Source organism: Musca autumnalis, unplaced genomic scaffold, assembly GCF_047663935.1.
Source record: "Musca autumnalis isolate F117 unplaced genomic scaffold, ASM4766393v1 scaffold_4, whole genome shotgun sequence".
NCBI lineage: Eukaryota > Metazoa > Arthropoda > Insecta > Diptera > Muscidae > Musca > Musca autumnalis.
In genome coordinates, this window is record NW_027411977.1 from 181056645 (window position 1) to 181083216 (window position 26572).

General features: G+C 35.6%; 1 protein-coding gene across 2 annotated transcripts in view; it reads left to right on the plus strand.

Moving 5' to 3' along the window:
• LOC141400711 (uncharacterized) overlaps nucleotides 1-26572 on the plus strand; it is an 84654-nt gene that overhangs the window by 45683 nt on the left and 12399 nt on the right. For both annotated transcript variants that reach the window (XM_073980155.1, XM_073980156.1), the window contains exon 2: nucleotides 14793-15534. In XM_073980155.1, the coding sequence (XP_073836256.1) occupies nucleotides 14793-15534 (742 nt within the window). The remainder of the gene's footprint in view (nucleotides 1-14792; nucleotides 15535-26572) is intronic.

The following is a 26572-nucleotide window of genomic DNA, read 5'->3' on the forward strand; positions in this document are numbered from 1 at the left end:
AAGTGGCTTATGATATGAAAACCAGTAGGGAAATTTTCAAAGGCACCAGTTCCTGCCAACTAAATAAATATTTGGATCATAAAAGTTCTAAGGAGTGCCCGCCACTTGTAAATTTCAGAAGATCGAAAAAATAATATTGACTTATTTTAAAGTATAACAAAAAAACATTGTTCCACAACATCCCATACGGTAATACATATGTGGTAAAATTCGGAACAAAATTGAGTGAGATATGAGCGTTGGAAGGAAAGTTCACTGTGATTTGTATGTAGCATAGAAACTTAAAACGTGTTTCTGTCGAAATGATATTTTGAAAACGGTGCCAAATCTAGCTCAAACACTAATAAACCGATTGTCATATAATTTTGTGGGCTTATCAAGAACATCAAAAACAAAAAACCTTCAACCATCGACTTTATTATACCCTCAGCATTTATGTTAACGAGTGTATATACATACACTTTTATACGGGCGAAATGTGTTTCATCGAAATAATGGTTTAAGACCCCAAGTATGATTGCACGAAATCCGTTTCAGACAATTTGGAGTCGATTTAGCAATGTCTGGCTGGCTGGTGCACACGATAAGTCTCGAACGGATGAACCCAGGGTTTAAAAGTCATCATCTAAAAACATTAGCATTAGCTGTACACTTCAACTACTAGGCAATATTGACACACACGACTAAATAAACAACCGAACGCATATTTATTTATTTTTTGTGCATTTTTGCTTATTTAGTTTTCTACGCCTAATCTTTTTTTCGTTAGGCATAATCGACAACCACGCTACATATTTAGCAGTCGGCTGACCATTCGTCGCAGGGAAATAGCAACAGAGGGTGTTTTTGGATTAGAGTTGCCAACGCAGTAATAAAAAAGGTGTCATCTAATGTCAAAATGCCTCCATCATATGGTAGAACCTAAAGAATACTAATTATTATTGTTTAAAAATAAAAAATATATTAAGCGGCTTCACCAAAAATTCACATGTCCTTTAAACGAAAAAATTATTATCGCCGCTTCTGTGGGTCACTACCATAAATAGTCTACTAAGGTCCTTAACCAAGGAAGGAGTTGAACCAGTCTGTTATGCAGACGACGTTATAATACTTCTAAGGGGAAAATCCAAATCTACTTTGCAGGAGAGCCGAAGAGGCTCTAAATATAGCTTACAACTGGGCTAGACCAAGAGGTCTTAATGTTAACCCGGAAAAAAAGAGTTATGTCTTTTCACTAGGAAAACGAAATTGGGCTCCGTCGAGGAACCAGTTTTCCTGAATAAGACATTAACTATATCTCCAACAGTTAAATATCTGGGGGTAATTTTAGATAGGAAACTCAAATGGAAAGGCCATATTCAGGAAAGGGCTGCCAAAGCACACAGATGTTGGTCAAATTGTAGAAGGGCTATAGGCTCAAAATGGGGTTTTAATCCTAGAATGATACACTGGCTATACAGAAGCGTAATAAGACCGATTCTTACTTACGCATCTGTTGTATGGTGGACAGCTATGGACAAAAAGTAGAATGTGGAAACATTGCAAGGAGTCCAAAGAATGTGCTGCCTAGGCATTAGCTAGGGCTTTAGAGACAATTCTATTTGTCCACCCGATAGAAATACAGGAAAGGTATGAAGCAGCCATCGCGGCTATAAGACTGAAAGCGATGAGCGAGTGGATCGAAAGAGACCACCAAACATACCACCAATGCATATTACGGTTCACAACGGGTGAATCTATAAATCAAATAGTATCGGACCGGATACCAGAATCAAGTGAAGTAGCTCTATGTGAAGTTCTAATACCGGATGTGGATCGATGGAACCCTTGCACAGATTCCCGCTGGAAGCTGCGGGTTTACGGACGGGGCTGTGTTAGGGGGGGGAGAACGGGACTGGGTCTTTATATCGTAGACACGGAAACGAGGATCTCCCTTCGTCTGCCGGATCATAACACGATCCTCCAGGCCGAAATCCGAGCGATCACAGAATGTCTGAACTGGTTTAAAACAAATACAAGGCCACTCACAGTTAACATCCTTACGGATAGTAAAGCAGCAATTAGAGCTATAACAAGTAAGGCAACAATATCGAAAACTGTCTTAGAGTGTAAAAATTCAATTAACGACTATTCCCATTATGGCCCGGTAAGCATTATATGGGTACCAGGACACATAGGGATTACGGGAAACGAAGTAGCAAACTCCTTAGCAAAACAAGCCAGGGAGCTACCTACAGTAAGTCTAGACAATGCCAAACCTTTAAATGCGGCGCGTATAGAACTAAAAGCTTGGGCAAAGAATGCTCATGTATCCCTATGGAATAACCAGGAAAAGGGAAAAACTACAAAAATCCTAAGGGGAAACCCAGACCAGGACAAAACAAGTGACCTCCTAGTAAAAAGGATATCAGTAGACTGATCGGTGTCCTCACAGGGCATCTAGGACTACAAGCGCATCTGCACAGGATAGGCTGTGCAGAGAATAGTGAATGCAGGGCATGTGGCGAGGACAACGAAACGTTGGAACACTATCTCTGCCACTGCCAGGCTTTCACAAACTTGAGAACTCAACTAATGGGAAACGACATAATTACAGGACTCGACCATATCAAGGACATCGGGTTCAAAAACTTGAGGGACTACGGAACGGAACTCCTAAACTAACAACAACAACTTCCAGGACACATAAAATTAGAGCGCACAACAGGCCTCTTCTGGCTTAAGTGTATGCCCTTTCTTTTTAAGGACATGTGGTGATCTTGAATCACCCCTCTTCTCAACCTAACCTAATCGAAAAAATTGGAAATAACTATATCGTGATTTTAATGCATTACACTGGTAACACTGATCTCAAAAACAATTGTTTTCTGAAAACCTGGCTAAGCCGTTGAAACTTTGTTGCTTATTCTCTTTTCTGATATGTGTTGATCACGTGTGCTGCAAAATATGAGTATGCGTGTCTGTTGCTATTTTATTATAGCGACGATATCAAATAGCATCAGCATCGCTAGCAATATTTTTGTGAAATTTGTTGCTACATGTTTCCGTTGTTCATTGTTGCTAAACATATTTCCAAGAAATTTTAGCAAGCAAAGCTGTAAAAATTCGGTGCTTTTGCTAATATGGCGTTAGCATTTTAAACCCTGGATGAACCGATTTGGTCCTAAATTTGGACTTCGTAATATTTTGTAAAAACTTAGTTTAAGTTCGAAGATGGGCCATATCGGTACACTCCTTCAGGTAACTCCCCCACATAAGTTCGAAAATGTTCGGAAAAATTGTAAGAACGATAACTCTAAAATCTAGTATCCGATCTGGCCCATACTTTACACATTGTGAAATTTCTACCATACATAGATGAGGTTCCAATATGGACTCAATCGGTCCACTCCTTCGGGTACCTCCCTCACAAAATTTCAGACCTGCTCTCGAATCGCTTTGATTTTTGTTGTGACAACTTATATTTGCTGCCCCCTTCACGACTGTACATTTTTTTCAGGGGCAAGTCCATACTTGCTGAGAAAATAGCCCGAAAGCTGTAAAACCCGTCTATGGCACCATGTGCAGTGGATGCATGGGGCGATAACTCTCCAACGAATACACCAATTCGATCCAAAATTTTGAAATAATTTCGTAATATTTTGTGCAGACTTAAATCATGTTCTATAATGGGCCATATCGGTCCACTCTTTTGGGTACCTCCCCCACAAAAGTTCAAGATTTTTTGCACGATAATTCTCGAAGGCGGTAAGCGACTTGGTCCATTCTTTGCACACCGTGATATATCTATGAGAAATAGATCTGGCTATAATATGGACAATATATGTCAACTTCTTCAGGTACCTGCCACACAAAATTTCAGAAGAGTGCAGTTTAGGAACTCCTCTCGAATCGTACTGATTTTTCTTTCAACAGGCTGCACTTATGACCCCTGTTACGATGGTTCAAGTTATTTGAGTGGCAAGTCGACACTTCTGAGAAAATGACCCGAAAGCTGTAAAAACCCCTAGTGCCCGCAAGTGTAGTGGCTGGATCTCGAAATATTGTGACCAAACTTATATGTTTTTCGTGGGTATAAAGAGGAATGACTCTCAAAATAAGACCCACTTCCAAAATGGACTATGTCGGTCCATTCCTTTAGGTACCTCACCCGCAAAACTTTTGAGCTTTAATCCAAATCCATATTTTTGTCTGTAAGATCCTTTTCACTATCAAGTTCTCTCCTTGGAATATGTCCAACAGAAGCAGAAAGTTGTGAAAGAAAGTTGTATACGCCTGACGGATGTTATGCTGATCAAGAATACATATACTTTATAGAGTCTCCGATGTGTTACAAACGGAATGACAAATTTAATTATACCCTCCATATTATGGTGGAGGGTATAAAATGGGGAAGTAAGATGTACGCCAACCTATTTTGCATCATAATAACGGTGATATTTTTCTCATCCATTGGCGGGCTTTCCTTTTGGAATACCACTCCTAAAAGCGGGATATTCGCATAAGAATAAAACTTTGAATTTTTGTCCACACAAGTTTTTTTGCCAATTCCGACTCTTGAATATGATCCGACCATCACCAAACTCCATATGCTTCTTCCTCTCTGGGAGCCATATTAACCACCAACATTTCGTAATTATCCTATCAAAATTGCGACCTGTAGCGTTATTACAAAAAATGGAAAAGTGGGATGCATTACCGACTTTTGCAAGATCTCCGTTGTGTGATCACCTACGCACAGTGGGAAAAAATACCGATCTAGCGTGCAGAAAATCAAAAAATGGACTTGAAGGAAACTATGGAACGCTAGTGCAGTATTGAACTAGAGTGTTGACTGTACTCAATGGCATATGTAATAATTAGAAATAGTTAGTCTGAACGGAATAGCGGTACATTTAAAATTGATATTTTTACAATGTTAACGATGACCTTTTTTAGCTGCAAAAATTGCGATAGACGTGTGAATTCTGTGAATATATTATTGCGGAATCTTTTATATTGTTGATATAACGTAATGGTATTCAAATAAATTAAATAGTTTTGTAACCCTTAAGTTATTTTAATTTAGATGTTTCGGTTTAAATAAATGTAAGGTCCATTTTTTTAATTCTTCAATTAAAATAGGGGTTTAGTATGGAAATTAGTCGAGTTTAGCTTTAATTTTTTCTTTACCTTTTTACGTATCTTGTCTAGAATAATATCTTAATTTTTTACCTGCGACTTTCTGCGACTTTTGGTGTTATAGCTATTTTTAGAATTTATGTCAATTCAGGAAGGAAGATTTTTTAGGTTTGGTTCAAATAAAACTGCGATTATGAAAACATTTCGATAAATAAGATTAGATATCACTTCGAATTGATTACGGCATAGCATATAAGAAATTAAAAAATTAAAAAGTCCGTCCTAAGGTTCCTACGAAATGGATGGAAGTACTAAAATTAATGCAGTGATGCGTCTCCAAACAAACTGTTAAATACAAGTTTTATTACTAAAAATTGCAGAATGAGGTGATTTTGAACTCTTATTATACTCTCCACCATAAATTATGTGCATTCAAATCAGATTTCAGCCATTTCGGTTGGATGATGCGGGTGACATTTTAAAATAACGAAAATCGGGAGGTACCGTTCTATGGGGGCTATATCAAAAAGTGGACCTGTACAGACAATTCTCTGTCGAAATATTTTATACCACCAACGAAGACTAAATGCCAAATTTCAGCCATTTCAGTTGGATAATTCGGCTAAAATCATCAAAACTACATAAATCGGGAGGTACCGCCCTATGGCGGTTCCAAGTCTTCCGCATATAATTTGCGCATTGGAATGCTGAGGAATCTATTAACTTCATAGAAATCGTACATTTAGCGACGCTCAGGAGGATATATTAGCCAAAAAGGACAACTTTAACGCTCTCTAGGATCTTAAAATCGTCAGCCCCAGTGTATTTTTGGGGGTTTTATAACATAGTACTACGAGTATACTAAAAAACTCAAAGAAATCTGCTAGGGCCAGCATTAACGAGCTATCAGCGAATTGTGACCTTAAATATCGGGAATTAACCCACAAATATGTTTTTTACTTTGCCTAAACGATATCATAGACAACCATAAACATCCACTAAAACAATAAAATGTAAAAATTGTATTGCTTTTTCTATAATTTTTAAGGAAATATCCATATTTCCTTGAGGTGTATGTACACTTTATTCCCTAACATTTTTCAATTTTTATAGAATTTACAGTTATTTATATTATGCAATAGACGTTTGTTGTATGTAATATTATTTATTAGGGGTATTAAATAGAACTATGTACTTGGATTTGGAAAAAAATATCTCCTTATCCTTAAAATTCGAGATTTATAGGGTGTATATAGACTTTATTTTTTGACTGTATATTGAAGCGGAATAAAAAAAAAACAAAGAATACTGCTTTTACCACCACAATAAAATCTTTAATACAGAAAGCGGTCGAATATTTGTTCTTCCTCCTGAAAAATTTCTAAAAATGGACTTAAGACTTTTTCGTGCGTGGCAGGCAATATATGAGATTTGGCGCTTCAAATCAAAACAAGACAGACTTTTTCTATGAAAATCCCGATCATAGGATTTCATTTTAAGGAAATGAATAATTTTCGATTGCTTGAGTGGAGTATTCCCCCATTGGCTCAACTTCATTTATTACCCTCTATTACAGAGAGTAATGTTTTTCAAAACGAACTGACAGTGTTGCAAACTTTTACTGATCGCTACCAATATCATGATTTCATCCCGGCGAAGGGAATTATCAATTGGCTTCTCAGTTTTTGAAATGATGCCTTTTTAGTGAAAAACCGAACTCTTTAAGTGTCTAGTATTCCCAAATGAATGAGAATCTCACTCACTTTTCGGCTTTTCCAAAGAAACACCAAAATCAAAATATTCTGCAACATGTCAGCACGTATCAACTAAGAATTCGTCGAATTCTGTGAGTTGAAAATAACATTACCACAGTTGCCTGTGAGGTTGTTATTGGAATTTAGTTATTAACAAAGCTCCATTCGCCCGTGCCTCGGCTGTTTTTTGTTTGTTTTGTTTATTGTTGAAGATTCAATCTCATTTTCGATTGCTTGAGTGGAGTATTCCCCCCCCCCCCCCATTGGCTCAACTTCATTTATTACCCTCTATTACAGAGAGTAATGTTTTTCAAAACGAACTGACAGTTGAGCCAATGGGGGAATACTCCACTCAAGCAATCGAAAATGAGATTGAATCTTCAACAATAAACAAAACAAACAGGAAATGAATAATAATATTATTAAAGCGAGGTCAATTTGTTGTGATATACATACAACTAATTAAATTAATAAAAATATTCGTCCTTCCAATTAACTCCTTGGGGAGCATAGGGCCTTTACAAAGTTTTTCCAAGCTTGCAATCTGTTTAGTTTCATACCAGTATAGGAATTCTGTAACTTTTATCGATTCAAAAGTTGTTAAAAAAAAAACTACAAAACAAACAAATTAAATTGTTGTAAAATAAACAATGAGTAAAGTTGTTAAGAAGTTACAGAATTGGCCCCCTGTAGTGCAATTCTCTAAACCATTCTTTAAATTACCAAAAAACTCAGTAACCTTAAAACGAAAATTATGAATAAAAATTTCAAGTTGACAGCACTCTTGCTATCGGTAGAACTTTAAGCGGGGTACACACGATCAGTTTTGACTGTCGATTTTTCGCAATTACCAAAGGTGCATTTCACGAAAATTCTCTAAAGGCCGCATTTATGGACCAATCCATGAAAAAAAATATAAGTTCATTGTTGTGGTTAAAATACAACTCGATCAATAGTTTCCAAATTTTTCGTTTTTTCTGCCATTTTAGTAATCAGAATGGTGGAACAATTGGTCCCCTATTTTCCAAAAAATTACTATGCAAAATCATTAAAAGCCTGTTTCACTAAGACAATTTGAATTCAAATTCGTTCGCACTACAGCCAAACTTCTGTTTTTTGAAAAATATTTTATTCATTTTTGTTTTCGATCAAACAAAAGTTGTCTACAAAAACATGAGTTTGGTAGTAATTCTAACGAATTTGAATTCTAATCGTCTTAGAGAAATGGGTCATAAGGGTTATGTCTAGAGTACGTACACACAATCTAATGATATATGGAAAGTCCTATATTAGCCAGGCTTGCCCTATATTATACAAGTATTTAACGGCGTTGCCCTGATAGAGGAAAAATGGGCATGAATGACAAAAAAGGGAGTTGAATTTTTTTTTATAAAAGCAAATATGACGACATTGCTAACAATGCAATTCATATTACAAGGCAATTCAAGGCTACCTGTATGTAATTAGCTACAAGAATTCCGCCGAATATATTAACTTCCTGAGAAATCTCAGAAAAAATGTGCATTTATCGACACCCAGGAAGGTATACTATGCACAAGGATAACTTCAAAGCTTTCTAGGATCTCAAGATCTGCAATCTGATACTGATATTGTAGTTTTTATAAAGTAAAAGACCTAAAATAGGAAAGAAATCGGCTAAGGTCCGCTTTAACGAGCTATACAAGAAGTCTGGCATTACATAACGGCATTTAACATCCAAATATAGTTTTATTTTTTTCTAAAACCTATCTCAAATACCCGGAAACATTCTCCAAAACAATAAAATGTATAAATTTGGTACTAATTCCATAAATTTTACGATAATTCTCATATTTCCTTGGGGCGTACGTAAACATTTGTAGTTATCATTTTTTGGTTTTTGAAAAATTTACCATTATTTATATTATGGAATATACTTTTGTTTTTTAAGTATTGTTTATTAGTGAGAAGAAATTAAATTGCGTACAAGGAATTTCATAAATACCATTACTTGTCCTAAAGGCCTAGATTTATCGGGCGTATGTATACTTGTGTAAGACTGTGTACATATTAAACAAAAAACTCCTTATTTTCTTAATTTAACTTTAAGCTTTCGCACTTCCACTGACGCTATTAGACTTATTTTCACAAAAATTGCGATTTAACCGAAATTCTTATTAAGTTAATGGCAGTGCATGTATCGCCTAAATTTACATGAACGAAGATACAATACATTCCTACCTACATTGATACGTTTTGAAAGTTTCGAAAATCCAATTTTCTCACACTTCTCCAAAAATAAGTAGGTATATTAAGTATATTAGTATAACATTTCTGCCCTTCACTGTTCTCATTTGACAAATGAGAAATTGTCAACGTCATTTGGCTGACACAGCTAAAAAGTATGCAAAAAAAAATGTAGCACAATAAAAAATTGCAACCGGCTCAGCGACATAGAACACCATGAGAAAAGGAAAAATCAAAATGAAATGAACAACAAAAATAATCATATTTAATTTGTTGGTGTTGGTATACGTGACCATCAGCAGAATACCAGAAATAACGGCTGATTCTACAGATGTTGTCAGCTGATTGCTTGAGTCGAATTTGCAGTGTGTAAAAATTGGTACAGATAAGCCTTAATTAATGCAGTTTTGTTGTCCATGACAATGTACTAAGTGCTGGGATAGTAACACGAGACCATTGAAGTAAATCCTTTTATTATTATCTTTATTGAAATTATGTCGTTAGTTTCATTGCTTTTACAATTTATTATTAAACAAATAAGCCAATGCTATAGTCGGGACGAGCCAAATATGTGATACCCAATACCAATAGCCTTATGCATAAGTTTTCACGGATCAAAATTCCGTTGAGAATATAAAAAATGTATGCTGTTTTCGGGAGATACTAAAGTTAATATACCAGATGACTCAAGGCTAACTGAAATAAAATAATTACAGTGCCACTATCAACATCAATTCATTATAGTGGAATTGAAGACTTTTATAAAGGAAATAAATGCCAAATGACAAATTTTATAAAGAAAATATATTCTTTTCGAATTTTCATAAAATAAACAATACTGTTAAATTACAATTGTATGTATATATATCACCCACAGACAAGCTATACATAGCTTCGCGGGTTGTAATTTAGAATGAATTGTAATAAAACGATAATAAATAAATGAAACAATTCGAAAAAAAAAACAAGAACCCAGCCCCTGGATTCCGGATAAAAATGTTTGTAGATGTTGACCTAATTGTAGAAATGTTATTGGTCTTGGTCTAGGTTGATACACTGGCTATTCAAAAGGGTAATTGGACCTACTCTAACAGCTATGGATAAAAATAAAACATTAAAATAAATTCCAACGAATGTGTTGCTTAAGCGTCTGCGGAGCAATGAGGAGGACTACCCAAACTAGGGTCTTCGATATAATTATATTCCCAATAAAAATTGAGAAAAAGTATGAAGCTGCTGTTGCTATAATACTCAAAAAATTAAGAATAACAACGGGAGGGTCAATGGATATCGGACCGAATACCTAAAACAATTGAAGTTGCCTTATGTGTAACATTTATTCCTGACAGATACTCGGGTATCGACGAAACTCTAGCATGAGAGACCGCCAGTGTTTATTCTTTGGAAAGTTTTTAATGTCATCAATTTTAAATGCTCTCTACATTACATGAATATGCCCTCTCTTCTACAGTATTGCCATATTTAAATACACTTTGATTTGGTGCATACGGATAATGCACGAATTAATTTGAATTAAGGCACTTAATGCAAATTAACGATGGCGTCTGTCTAGGGTATTAACCTACTTGTTCAGGACTTAGCTAAAATGTTGACGTCCTTTTTTTTAGAGATATTTTTGCGACCATGTTATTACGTAGTCCCAAACAGTACTGCGAGTTGGATTCGGAGTCTATGAGTCGTAGATTGTATAGCCCAACTCATGATAAAAATGTTATCTTTTTTTAATGTAATTTTCTGAATTTTTATTTGGCTTTCACTCTATGACCTTTGATAAAATAGTAAAGTTTGGTGTTTTTATGACATTAAAGAATATTATCTTCTTACAATAATACAAAAATTTTTAATGGGACTGAAGTTAGTGTTTGATATCTGGATACTTTAAAGAAGAAAAGGCGATATGTTCGGGCCGAACTGTTCATATCCTCTAAACACTGTATATCTCTATTCGACATATTCGCGAATGCAATCCCTGTATTCGAACGTGGATCTATTTTCACGACTTTCTGCATGGAGATTTTCCCACCAAAAGGATTTCCAAAATCCATATTACTGACGATATTTTTAAAAATTATGCTAATAGCTTTCTTTCGAAAGCAATTCTCTGCGGGATTTAGAACCCAAAATGCCAAATAAGGTGTAATGTGGTTGAAAATTCTGGGATACACCAAAACGTAAACCTATATGGGTAATATTCATTTGAAAGATTTTTTAGTTATTGCCTCAATTCTGATCCAAATTTCAAGCTTGTATCTTAGACATTGTGATCTCTCTATTGAATGTACATACTCTGTGGCAATATTGCATATTAAATCCCTTATAATATTTTGCAATACGTATTAATTTCGCGATATTTTGAATATACATACATATGTATGTATTTATGTACTTGCACGTAAATTGTTAGTTGTACTCAATACAAATAATATTAATTAAATCTTCCGACTTTTGGGGCTATTCTTAAGAGGAACGCGTTCGAATTAAACAAAATCTAATATGTTTATGTATGTATGTTGAAAAAGGTCCATGTCATAGCTATTAAAGCTGCCAGATGTCGTACAAAAAATTTGACATTCAGTTTTTTATTTTTGGCCAATGGCTGGATCCACTGCGCAATCCTCGGATTTGAATCCTATAGAAAATTTGTGCAGTATTTTGGAGACAAAAATAAGAAGTCATAACATTTCAAGTATAGGAACCCTGAAAAATGCCTTGAAAGAAGAATGGGGAAAATCAAAATTTCTTGGACCGAAAATTTAGTTAAATCTACGCCAAATATAAAAAAGAATACAATACCAACCCAAAAAAAAGTTTGCCTCCACAGAGGCAGTTAAATCATATATACAAGTGATCTGGAAGTGCATCAAATTATGCATTTTCACTCATGATTTTTACAAAAGCGTGACTACTGAAAGAGGCACTCCATTGCACTGCATTTTAACTGATCATTTGTTACTGCATTTTAACTGACCCTCTGGCACTGCATTTTAACTGACCCTTTGGCACTGCATTTTAACTGACCCTTTGGCATTGCATTTTAACCTTTGGGGTAGAATAGGATGCAGTCCAAAGCACGTGGTGTTTTGATACAGGCATTCTGCGGAATGTGTGCAAGCCATTACAAAATATCCCAGGACAAATAAAATGCATTTATTTGTGTATAACAAAAATATTAAGAACTTATTAACACAAATTATGAAAATTCTCCGTTGAATTCAATCTCCATTTAATCCAAGCTGAACTGTTTTTGCTTCATCTGCTAAATGGGTTTGATATTGTCTTCCCATCACCAGTTAAGATTTCAACATTTACACCAACAGCACTCCATTGGGAAATTTTCAGAAATTAATGGCCTGTTCCCGTACTTTATAAAGTGGTAAAAGTAGTAAAAGTTGTAAAAGTCGTAAACGATTTTCATATAAATTTTGTGTGCGGGAACGCAAAATGTGTAAAAGTGGTAAAAATAGTAAAAACTTTTTAGTTCTGGAACAGAGCTTAAATATTTTTTATTTTATATTAACAAATTTTTGGAAATGTTAACACGCTCATCTGTAGAGATGGACAAACTGATTTATGTACTTGTAGGGATCTCTAACAACTGCTAATAAAAGTAGCGAACGGAGTGCCTTTTTCACGACTCCGTTTGGACTGCATCCGGATGTTGTTAAATGTGACAAGTGGATGTGGTTCTTTGGATTGCATCCAAATGCAGGTAAAATGTGAGGAATGGAGTGCCTTTTTCACGACTCCGTTTGAATTGCATCAAAACATGCCGTGAAAGAACTAGTCCACATTGCACTACTTCCAATTTATTTTGCTGGGAAGTACTAAACGCCTAAGAAATACTTTTTTTACAAAACTTTTAGCGTGGATACTTTACACTGTGAGGTAGAAATCAATGTTGTTTAACAATTTTTATTTTTTATCTAAATTTACCTGAATTTTGCTAATTTGATTTTATTAGTTTTAGGTTAAGATGGTAATGTAAAAATATAATAAAAAGGAATGAAATCACTTTCATAAATTAACACTTAGTCCCGGTCCACACTAGAGTGATTTCATTGAAAAAATTGCATGAAATTATGCGTCTCTAGATCGACTTTCATAGTAGAGTAAAATCATAAAATTGCTGCAGTGGGGAATTCGATTAAAGAACGCCTAATTTCATGAAATTTTTAAATGAAATTCACGCTAGTGTGGACCGGGACTTAGCAATCGCAGTTTTAATTAAAGAAACTCAAGTGGATACTTTTGACTGTGACTCACTGTATGCATGTATGAAAGTTATCATATAGCCCGACTTTAGTCCTTTCCTTACTGGTTCATAATTCATTTTGTATGGGAGACCCCCACGCTTCTTTCTAAATATACAGTGGCACAGATACATACATAAGTATACGTACACCTTACAAAAATGAAGTTTAGACTAAATCGTTAGGTTTTTTATAACAACAACTGCATTGTGTGGTTCCTTGGGGATAAAATTTATTTTAATGTAATACGTACACTTATTAAAGTTGAAGAAATTTAATTTTCACAACACAGAAAAGTATACCTTAAAACTATTTCCATTTTAGTTAAACTAACTTAAGCAAGTATACATACATACATACATATGTCGAAAATAACCGATATTAGTCCTTTAAATGTGAGCTTTCCTTGAAGATCTATAGTTAGTAGCCTTGAAAAATAGAACATCGATTTCAAAGGGGCCTGAGCGGGGAAATGTCATCCCCTGCCATGTAAAATACGTATGAACTTGTCTATTCGGTGAAAATTTATTAAATGGACCTAAAACAAATGAACATATTCCAATGTGTTTCCTTAAGTTAGTTTAACTAAAATGCAAATAGTTTTAAGGTATACGTATATTTTTCTGTGTTGTGAAAATTAAATTCCTTTAATTGTAATAAATATACGTATTATATTAAAATAAGTTTGTGTAATTATGGTTATTTTGTCCCCAAGGAACTACACAGTGCAGTTGTTGCTATAAAAAACCCAACGATTTAGCCTAAACTTCATTTTTTCATATCTTCACTTCAAAAAATCCCGTTTTAGAGGGTTAACTGTACTCATCTGATTACAGAGAGATATAGAATTGTGAGTTCTTGCGTTGAATTCTTCTCGGTTATTGTTTTTGAACAAAAGAACTCAGCAGAGCACATGTGTGTTGTGATACATACTCAAATGATTTTACTCTCAGCTTTCTCAATGAGTGGGTTTTAACGAGTACCACTCAAGTGAAATTCATCACAGTTAGGAATATGAGAAGGCAACTCGAAAAATAAAGGAAACGAATGAACCACGTATGAGTTTCTTTCTCTCTCCATGGAATTTTTTTCCTATGGCAACAAAATACTCCATAATATGTATTAGAGTATAGCTCATATATTATTGAGTTAGTAAATGAAAAAACTCTTCCAAGATTTTTTTTTTACTTTATTGCGATATCAGCTGTTTCCGTCTCCGGGTCGTTTAGTTGCCAGCTGATGTTCAGTGCTAAACTTTTAAAAAAGACTGCATAATGGGATAAATTCCGTAGCTAAAAGGAAAGGAGTTAAGTTTCTTCTATTCAAATTTAAAAGCACATGTGCAAATTTTTGTTGCTGTTTTTATTTCAATTTGCATTGTAATGCCAATCTTTTTTATTGTTTTTGTTTATTTTTTCAGACTGGACTAGTTCACTTACACCTCCATCAACGAACAACACCCCAACCACCGACACATTCAGTCATCACCATCAATTTTGTCGTAGCCCCATTGAAGAACACTTTGATGTGGTTGATGGTATTAAACCACAACAGAATTCTCATTTCTTTGCCCACTCCCCGGACGGCAGCACGGGCACCTCCACACACTTTGGCCACCACCACCAGCAGCAGTCAGATTCATTTGCAATGGAAACGGCTACTGCGACTTCACCACCAAAAAGCGGCATTGAGACGTACAACAATAATCTTCTTTATTGTGCATCGAGTAGCAGTGCGTCCGCTGCAGCAGCAGTAGGTGCAATGCCATCAGCTGTATCCAGAGGAGCTACATCAGCGTCATATCACCACCACCACTATCCCACCATTACCACTACAGGCAACAACAGCAACGTTTTTGCGGGTGGATTTTCACCATCACCAGCCTCATCAAATCTCTCCACACCCACCGAGGCCACCGAACATTATGGCATTGGAGGACATGACGATATTGATGCAGCTGCTGTTAATGAACTTTCACAACGTTTGCAGTCGGAATTACGTGCGGCAAAAAGTCGTCATTTGTCATGCACTGAAGTCTCATTGCCATGGGATCTAACGCCACGTATAGCCGCTGATATGATAAAAACCTCCGAGAGGGAACCTTGCGGGGTGCGAGGTTGCGCTATTTTCATCGATTTTGAAGACGAGACCGGCAATGCCAGGTGGGTATGATGATGTGCATGGTTTTTGTTTGTTTTTGTTTTCGTAAGTGTCACATATTCATCTGTCCATTCATTTGCTTCGGTCGTTTGGTTTGTCTTTAGTGGACAGCGAGCGTTAGTTGGAAATGAGTTTTTGATGTTTTCTGACATAGTGTTTTGCCTTTTTTATGGGGATTTTTGATAAGGGCTGGTTGGAAATCATGTGTTTGCTCAACGAGCTGTTATAATCAATTTGTTCAGAACTAACTAAGGATGCTAGTGGGGATTAAGCTCAAGGTGTATTTTTTATTTTCGAAGTCGACAACTGGCATAGCGATGAGCAAGATAAACCATTGATGTCAGTGGGGATTATTAAAATAAAATTAATGGAAACATAAAACGGGAGTTTTTAAGTAAGGACTGCAAGCCATTGCTGTGATGTACCACCTCAGGTGTTGGTAATGCGTTTAAATTGCATTTTGATGTTATTTTAAGTGATATGAAATTTACAAAACAAGTCAACACTTACATATCTACCTATAGTAAGCGTCAAAATAAACTTTACAGTTAGCGTAAATTTTTAAAATAAAAATGAAAAACATACAAACCTACAGTCCGCATACTCAAAAAGTTTCACATCTCAAAAAATTCAGTTTCGAGAAAAATTCGTTTTAAGTTGCCGATTAAAATTTGACTTCCCAACTTATTACAGAAAAAGTAAGAACGGCGTTAAGTTTCGCCGGCCACCACGATTTGTACTGAAGTAAAATGAAAAAAATAGTTTCCTTTCGTTTATGAAGAAGACTAAGTACCAAATTTCAGCAATTTCAAAATACCGAAATTCGGGAGGTACCGTTCTATGGGGGCTATATCAAAACTCCGATCTATACCGACAAATTTCAGGCGGAAAGTTTTTAAACTCAAAGAAGACTAAATACCAAACTTCCGATATTTCGGTAAGATAATGTGGCTAAAACCTTCAAAATACCGAAAATCAAGTGGTACGACGAGGCACTATACTGATATTTCTCTTCTGTAATTTTATAACCCCATGGAAGACTAAATACCAAATTTCAGTCATTTCGGCGGGATATTGACATCGCAACTTTCAGAATTAAAAAAAATCAGAAGGTCCCGTTCCATGGGGTCTTTATCGAAACGTGGACATATACCGACGAATTTCAGTCGGAAAGGTTTTTACCTCCAACGTAGACTAAATACCAAATTTCAGCCATTTCGGTGGCTGATTTTCGGTATTTTGAAGGTTGCGGCCACAATATTTAAAATACCGAAAATCGGGATATACCGTTCTATAACGGCATTATGAAGCCGTGGGCCTATAACTAAAAATTTTAGGTTGAAGGTTTTGTACCCCCAACGAAGACTAAACACCAAATTTCAGCCATTTCAATGGATTTTTGTGGTCACAACCGTCAAAATACTGAAAATCGGGAGGTACCGTTCTATGGGGCTATATTAAGGCATGAACCGGTACCGTAAAATTTCTGGGGGAAAAATTGTTACACCCCCAACGAAGACTAAATACCAAGTTTCAGCCATTTCGGTGGAATATTGAGGTCACAACCTGCAAAATACCGAAAATTGGGAGGTATTGTTCTATGAGGGCTATATGAAGGCGTGGGCCTATATCGACAAATTTCATATGGAAAGTTTTGTACCAAATTTCAACAATTTCGGTGGAATATTGATGCCACAAACTTCAAAATACCGAAAATTGGGAGGTATTGTTCAATGGGGGGCTATATAAAGGCGTGGACCTATACCGACAAATTTCATATGGAAAGTTTTATACCCCAAATGACGACTACATACCAAATTTCAACAATTTCTGTGGAATATTGATGCCACGAACTTCAAAATACCGAAAATCGGAAGGTACCGTTCTATGGGGGCTATATGAAGGCGTGACCCTATACCGACAAAATTCTGGGGCAGTTTTATACCCACAACGAAGACTAAACACCAAATTTCAGCCATTTCAATGGATTTTTGTGGTCACAACCGTCAAAATACTGAAAATCGGGAGGTACCGTTCTATGGGGCTATATTAAGGCATGAACCGGTACCGTAAAATTTCTGGGGGAAAAATTGTTACACCCCCAACGAAGACTAAATACCAAGTTTCAGCCATTTCGATGGAATATTTAAAATTTAGGAAAAGTTCAGTTTAGGACCTGCTCTCGAATCGCTTTTTTGATGCCCCCATTACGACAGTACACGTTTTTCAGGGGCAAGTCCATTCTTCCTGAGAAAATAGCCCGAACGCTGAAAAAACCCCTATGGCACCATGTGTAGTGGCTCTCCTTAGGGTAACTGTCCCACAAAAGTTCAACATTTTTGTTTTAGTGCAGTTTAGTGGCTGTTCGAAGATCCTTTGAAAAATTATACCGATGCTACTCCAGTGGCCCTGTTTAAGCGAAACTATGTTTTTCGTGAGCAAGCCCATCCTTCACGACATAGAGGTCCAAAAGCTCTATGTTATTATCAGCTGATATGACTGGTGGGCACAAAATATATCGAATAGAATTGATTCCAAAATAAGATCCACTTGATCCAAATGAACTATGTCGGTCCATTTCTTCAAGTTCATCCGCAAACCAAATAACGAGACATAGATGAGGTTCCAATATAGACTGTATCGGTCCACTCCTTCGGGAACCTCACACACAACATTTCGGGTAAGTTTAGTTTGAGATCTGCTTTCGAATTGGTTTGATTTTTGTTGCAACAACTTGTACTCGCTGCCCACATTACAACGGTACAAGTTTTTAGGGGTAAGTCCATTCTTCCTGAGAAAATAGCTCGAAAGTTGTAAAAACTCCCTATGGCACCGTGTGTATTGGCTTGAGCGTACTATAACTCTCGAACTGATCAACTCGACTTGGCGTTTGACCCAAACTTAGTTTAAGTTCGAAGGTGGGCACAATCGGTCCAGAACTTCCGATACCTTGCCACCAAAAATTGCAAATGTCGCTAAAATGGTCCAAACTTTGGATCTTCTAATATTTTGTCCATATATCCTCCTTAGGGTACCTCAGAAAAGATATGACTGTCGATCAATTCCTTTAAGTACCCCCTCCGCAACATTTTTGAGCATTAATCCTATTGCACATTTTTGTCGGTAAGGTCAAAACTCCAAAAAAGGGCCACAAAATACTGATACTTTCGTTAATACCTAATTTTGGGGAAAAGGATTTTGGTTCTGTAGCCGTTATTCGATCTATCCGTAGATGAAAGTTTCAATTCACGTAGGCTGAGGGTATATCTCTGTCGACAAAGCCGACTGATAATTTTTTACTTGTTTAGTGCTTCATAAACTCAAAAGAAACTTTTTAGTTTATTTATTCCAAACTCCTGTAACTCGTTGAGTTTTAGAGACATCAACTTGAAAGATAAATTAGAAGTGGAGGAAAAAAAATTTAAACTTCTAACTCAGAAAACTAATTTTTTAGTTATGAGCGATATAAAACGTACTTGAATTTTTATACCCTACACCACAATGTGGAAAGGGTGTTATAAGTTTGTTTCGACCAAAATCCCTGTAACACAGCCAAATATTCGTCTCAGAACCCCTTGTGGTATACCATTTTTCATATCACGACGAGATAAAGCGGCTCAGGGATGTGTGTCCGTCCGTTCATTAAAATTTTTAATTAAACTCCAGGCCTCAATTATGGGCACATCGTTACGAAATATTATATGTATATGTACATACAGAAAATTGGATAAAATCGTTATTAGTTATATATTTTGTGTGGAAATATGAAACAATTGATGGGAATTACTATAACGAAGAAAGGTTTAAGAATAACAAAACAAATTTTTAGTTTATTCCGTTATTTAGGTATTGATGGCGCCTGTGTGGGTGGCAAAGTTCGTATTCGTACACCTATAAGCACTATATATTTGGGGTTTTTAAGGATTTTTAAAGCAAAATACCATTTTTCGTCATTTTCTTCTTTTGGAATGCCTCTGCTATAGAAATATGAAAAATAACGATAATGTTTTTTTACGGGCGTCATCTATACCTAAATGACGGAATAAATTAAAAATTTGTTTTGTTATTCATAAATCTTTCTTCGTTATTGTAATTCCCATCATTTGTTTCATATTTGCACATAACATATGGAATTAATAACGATTTTATTTATTTTTAGGGGTGTACGGATATGAACTTTGCATACTGTATATATTATTGTTATTATAACTCTGTTCCTTTACGCGTAAGAATCTTCAAGTTTTCCCACTTTTTACTCGAAAAGCGTTCCTTTACTTCAAACACTATACAATTCATATGGGAGTCGTTTATAACTTTTACTACTTTTGCCGCTTTTACCATTTTCAAAAGTAAAGGAACAGACCATATGTGTGTTCATTTACTCAAAATTTGTACATATTCACGGTGCTCTTGAAACAATTTTAAATGGAAGGTGCTTACACCTAAAAGTTTTTGCGGATTCTGAAACTGCAATGTTCGTAGATGAGAACAATCAAAAAACCAAAAAAAATCTCCGGAGCGCTTTTTAAATAAATCGCAATTTAAATTGACATTTTTAGGGGTTGTTTAGGTTTTCACGATTTTGCTTAGAAACCGCAACTCCTATCAAAATAACACTAAAGAAAATGTTGTAGCTATGAAAATTCTCTACAAGATCGACCTTTATGGTATTTTCGTAGTTTTTGCCATTTTTGAGATATAGAAGTTCAAATTGGGAGAATGCACTGACTGTGTCGCCCCCTTATAAAACAATGTCATGAAGGGTGCGTCTTAACCAACTATTGATGAAAACCGCTTGCACAGGGAAAGTTTTTGTGAATTCTGAAACAGCAGTGTTCATAGATGAGAAAAATCCAAAAACAAGAAAAAATCGCTGTAGGGATTTTTAAATAAATCGCGGTTAAAATTCACATTTTTAGGTGTTTTTTAGGTTTTCACGAGTTTGCTTGGAAACCGCAAGTCCAATCGAAATGGAGCTAAAGAAAATGTTGTAGCTGTGAAAATTCTCTAGAGGATCGAAGTTTATCATTTGTTCCGAGCCTGTACCATTTTTGAGATAAAGAAGCTCAGTTTACATTTTTAGGTTTTTTTGTTAGGTTTTTGCTTGAATACGGTAAGTCTTATCGATATGGGATCTGAGAAAATCTTAAAGCTGTGAAAATTCTCTACAAGACTGGCTTAAGCAACTTATCCTAAGTTGTAAATTTTTTTAGATATATAAGTTTAAGTTGGGAATTTTCAGTCATGACATTATTTTATAAGGGTGCGATACAGAATTGAATTGAATTTGAATCGTCCCAATTTGAACTTCTATATCTCAGAAACGGCAAAACCGTCGAGTATACCATAAAGGTCAATGTTGTAGAGAATTTTCATTTCATTTGTTTTAGTGCATTTTGATAGGACTTGCGGTTTCTAAGCAAAATCGCGAAAACCTAAACAACCCCTAAAAATGTCAACTTTAATCGCGATTTATTTAAAAAGCGCTCCGGCGATTTTTTTGTTTATTGATTTTTCTCATCTGTAAACATTGTAGTTTCAGAATCCGCAAAAACTTCCGAGGTGTAAGCACCTTCCATTTAAAATTGTTTCAAGAGCACCGTGTATTGTTACTGGATGTTATTCGTTTACTCTACAGTACAATGTAAAATCCCTTAGTCGTTTACAAAAAGTTATATGTATATTGAGTAAACGAACACACCTATTGTTGATGATCTTAAAGTACGTAAAACGTGATGGATTTTAAATGGACCAAAAACAAAATGGTAAACATTTTTGTAGCTGCTCTGTAGCTCGCACAAATAGTCCGATCGGTGCGAAATTTTAAAAAAAATATTTGAGTTTATGACAAAGATGTAGCTTACAAATGATGATCATAAGATAATATTTAGCGGGTAGTAAGGACTACAACTTTTGTGTGAAAATTTTTAATATAATGACCTTATCTTTATACACTGTGCAACACAAAAAATAATTACAGGTAAAATCGGCAAGATTACGAATGAGGGCCGAAAAATAGAAAACACGTGTAATGGCGTTTAGAAAGTTTACGTCGGGAGGTACCCTAAACACGTGGGTGAAGTTCTCCCCATTTTCTACATTTTTAGAAATATTCAAGTTAGGATTCCTTGGAATCCTTGCAATTTAGGCATGTAGTATCATTGGCAATATTGCTGCAAACAATGCGAGTCATTAAAGGTACCTTTTTGGTCACTTTTTCCAAAAGCTTTTTAAAACCCCTTTAAAATATAAATACACGCAGAGAAAAAATATGATTCATGCCACCATATTTTGAAAGAAAAATATATATTTTAGATACATATATGGTAAACTCTATCATATTCTAATAATACAATTTTTGATATATTTTAAAATGGCGTGGTAGCCGCCGAAAACATGTAATAAGTAGTATTTTTATTGCAATTATACTGTATTACTAATGCACTGACTGATATCGTCGACAGAACTGCTCATTTATATCTGAACATCATCAGCGTACATGTCTATTCGACTGTGCACTAGTTGTAGGGGTAGGTCATCTGCATATAGAGAGAATAAGAGCGGACCAACAATAGACCCTTGAGGGACTCCTTTCTTAACTGTCAGAGGCATTGATTTGATTAACGGTGTGATATCACATTATCTTGGTGGCCAATCGACCTGCCCAAAACGTTAAATTGTCTGCTCACCGAATTATTCTCTTAATAAATCCGTTGATTGGTGCGATGTGGGGGAAGTGGCTCCGCCTTATTCAAACCAAATGTGTCCGAGATCACGAGGTTCATTTTCCGCTATCAAATAGTCGGCTATCATGGCACGCCTTCGCCATATAAGGAAGGACTGAACCAGCGGACAAACCACACGAAACAGTTGTTTTTTCTTGGTTCTCTTTAGGTTGTTCTAAGCCCAAATTCGGCTACTTTCATTGTTCCATTAAGGCAGAAATGGGCCTCATCGCTGAACAAAATATTTCTCGAAACACATTCCTCAAAGAAACGTGAGTTTTCGTAATGAAGTTGAACGATTTGTAAATGCTGTTCTGCCAAAAAAAAGCTATTAAAAAAAGTACCTCTACTTGGATCACCCGTTCGTTAACCACCCGTATGTATGACTTCGGTAGACTCCTAATAATATTAGGATATAACAGCTCAACTCGAAAGAGAATTAATTAATTAAATATCACTTCAATGACCTTTTCATTAATAAAACAAAAATAAAATTTTTACTTTCGTCACTTTTTTGTGAGAAAAATATAAAAAAAACAAATTGAAACCCCATAAACGATCTTTGACCGATGGGCGCTTTTAGGATATTATTTCTTATAGCAACCCCAACCAATCTACCAAAATTCAGGTCTGTGGGAATTTGTTACTTTTGATATGCATTTTATAATTATAAATTATAAGGGGAATTTAGAAAGCCTGAAAAAAACTTTTATTTGAGCACCCGACAAATATTTTTAGCTGGGAAACAAGTTCGAATGACGTTTTTCTTTGCGTAGCGATGTTTGTGAAACCGATAACAAAAACCAATTCAGATGCGAGGCCGGGATTATGCAAGAATTATTTGGCCCATGAATTTTTGAATGAAACAACATTATTTTTATACCCTCCACCATAATATGGAGAAATTTGTCAGTACAAATCTACGTTTTGATATAGCATATTTCCACCGAAATGGAACTAATTTTTGTTCGTTCGTCTATATTCGTAATAATTTAGACATCCATAGCTCTGCCCAAAGATGACACACATACCTAATTTTTCGTGGACGCGTTCCATATTTAGTAAAGAATTCCTCATATAAAAATCGGCGCTCTACATTTGCACGTAGGCGAGTAAATCGATCTACAAAATTTGACAATTCATGTGAGAAGAACAATTTTTTTACAGAAACAGGGGGTTAGTCTTCCTTGTGTCTACAAAATTTTCTCTAAGGTTTTGGACCAAATCACACCGAAATGTCTAAAATGCGGTGTTTAGTTTTCTTTGGGGCTACAAAACATTTTAAAGGTTTTAGCCTCATTAACACAACGCAATGGCTAAAATCTGGAATTTAGTCTTTTTTGGTGCTACAAAACTTTCTCTCAGAAATTTGTCGGTACAGATCCACGTTTTGACATAGCCCCTATAGATCGGTACCGCCTGATTTTCGGTATTTTCAGAGTTTTAGCCAAATTATCCTACAGAACTTGGTAAAATTCCGTATATAGTCTTCGTTGTGAATTGAAAACATTCCCGATGAGAACGAGCGGTACAGATCCACGTTTTGATATAGTCCCCATAGAACATTCCTCCCTATTTTCGGTATTTTGAAGGTTTTAGCCACATTATCCAACCGAAATGGCTCAAAATTTGTGAAGTCTTTTAAAGAATGTTTCTCCTGAAGTGGATTTCGGATTCTTAATGAGAAGAAAACCTTGATGTCTCATTGATATTAAACCTTATGATATTCTTCGGTTAGCATATTCCACTGGCTTGGCGGAAGAGCTTAGTACTTTTATAAACAAAACGAAACTATTTTTTCGATTTTACTTTAACCCTTTGTGGCTCGACGTTGCCTGTGGGCAATTTTGCATGGTTGAGTATGCGTATTTCCCACACCGTTTGAGATATTTTTATATACTAAGGGCCATTATTACATGTGTTCTTTTACTATCTGATGGATTTGAAAATGCAAAATAAACTAACTTGGAGGCATTAAACATATAATTTTTACATTGAAAGTTAATGACAAGAAGCTCCTCCCTGAAATTCCATCATCACTTTTAACTTTAAGTTAACTGGAACGCTATAAATCTGTTCGGTAAATCCAAACTATAACAAAAGAAGACTTATAATAATGGGGATTAGTGGGTGTCGGTAGGTTGATTTCAGAAGAATAAGAAAATGGAAAGAACATTTAAAAAATAGCTAAATCAGCGAAGTTATGCTTGTTTAAGTATAAACAGTCGTCTAAAAATTTGAACATGAAATATTTTAGTGATTTTATAAAATGCCGTTAAATGTCAAATGAATGGAAAAATTGCAGCCAAAATTTTTTGAAAACTCTTACTGAGATGTCGATCAAATAAAATGAAAAATAAAACATACAATTTACAGTTCCAATCAGTAGTTATAATTTTTTGAAATTTGAAAGTTGCCTGTGGGTAACATTGGGCCATTGTAGTAATAAAATGGTTTCATTAGTGGAAGATGAAAATGCTGGTTAGTGGTATTCAATGAAGAAAAAAGGGACATTGTGACATTCGAGTTTGTGAAAATATTGTATTTATATTATTATTCGAAGATTGGACTTGAATTAACAGGATATTGACACATGTTTTGCTACAATATCCATATTACATATTAAGGATTTGTAAGAATACATGCTGATATCTGTTCGAATATCGATGACGATAATTTTATGTATTGGATGAATGACAATATTATCAGGCTTAGAGTCCGCATACACAATAGAAACTAATTTTCAAACACTTCTACTCTGAAAAACGTCAATGTAAGCATTTAAAATTTTATGAACACCGCCATATATGTACGTCAAAATTGGCTAATTTGTGATCTATATATGATAAATATAGAAAAAATGTCCATTCCATGTCCATCAATTTTCTTCCAGAATTAAACAAACGCATCAGTTTATGCTTTTCCACATCATGAATAATCAAAAATACAATGATAATACGAAGACTTTAGAAACAAACTTTGTTGATTTTTATAACCACAATGGCCCAATGTTGCTCACAGGCAACATTTGGTACCTCCCTAAACGTGATGAGCTGATAAGAATTTTTTCGCAGAGGACTTATTTTTGAGGCTACTAATCATAATAAATACGAAAAATATTTTTATCTCTACGGAAAAATGGGTTAATACAACTCGTGGTGGAGTATATAAAAATTCTGACCGGGCAAACTTAACGCTGTTCTTACCCTTAGCATTTATGCTAACGAGGGAATATACATTCATACAGGCAAAATGTGTCTCATCCAAGTAATGGTTTTAGACCCCAAGTATTTTTTACGACATCCGTTTCAGACAATTTGGAGTCGATTTAACAATGTCCGTCCGATTGTCTGTCTGGCTGGCGCGCGCGATAACTCTCGAACGGATTAACCGATTTGGTCCAAAATTTGGCCTTCGTAATATTTTGTCCAAACTTAGTTTAAGTTCGAAGATGGGCCATATCGGTCCACTCCTTCAGGAACCTTCCCCTCAAAAGTTCGAAAATGTTCAGAAAAATTGTGCAAACGATAACTCTTAAAGGTAGTAACCGATTTAGTCCATACTTACCACATCGTGAAATTTCTGCCAGACATACATGAGGTTCCAATATGGACCCTATCGGTCCACTCCTTCGGGTACCTCCCAAACAAAATTTCGAAAAAGTTTAGGACCTGCTTTCGAATCGTTTTGATTTTTGTTGTTAGAACATGTAATCACTGCCCACCATACGAGAGCACAAGTTTCATCAGGGGCAAGTCCATACTTCCTTAGAAAATAGTCTGAAAGTTGCAAAAAATCCCTATGATACCGTGTGTAGTGGTTGGAGAGCAAGATAACTCTCGAACGGATCTGCCGATTCGGTCCAAAATTTAGCCTTCGTAATATTTTGACTTTTTCTACAACAACTTGCATTCGCTGCCTCAATTACGACGGTAAGAGTTTTTTCAGGGGGCAAGTTCATACTTTTTGAGAAAACAGCCCAGAAGGGTTAGCTCAACATCTAAAATGGCCCATATCTGTCCTCTACTTAGGGTACCTCCCCCACAAAAGTTTAAAATTAGTTTCTAAGAGCAGTTTAGCGTCTGTTCGAATACCCTTTGGACATGTAAATATACCGATGCTGTTCGTTGTGGTCCTGTTTACAGCGATCTTACGTTTTCCGTGGACAAGTCCATGCTTCCTAGCATAGTGGTCCAAAAGTTATACGATGACCCACTAAAGTGACTAGTGGGCGCGATATCTATCGAAAAGATATGACAAAATAAGTTCCACTTCCATAATGTACTATGTCGGTCCATTCCTTTAGGTACCTCTT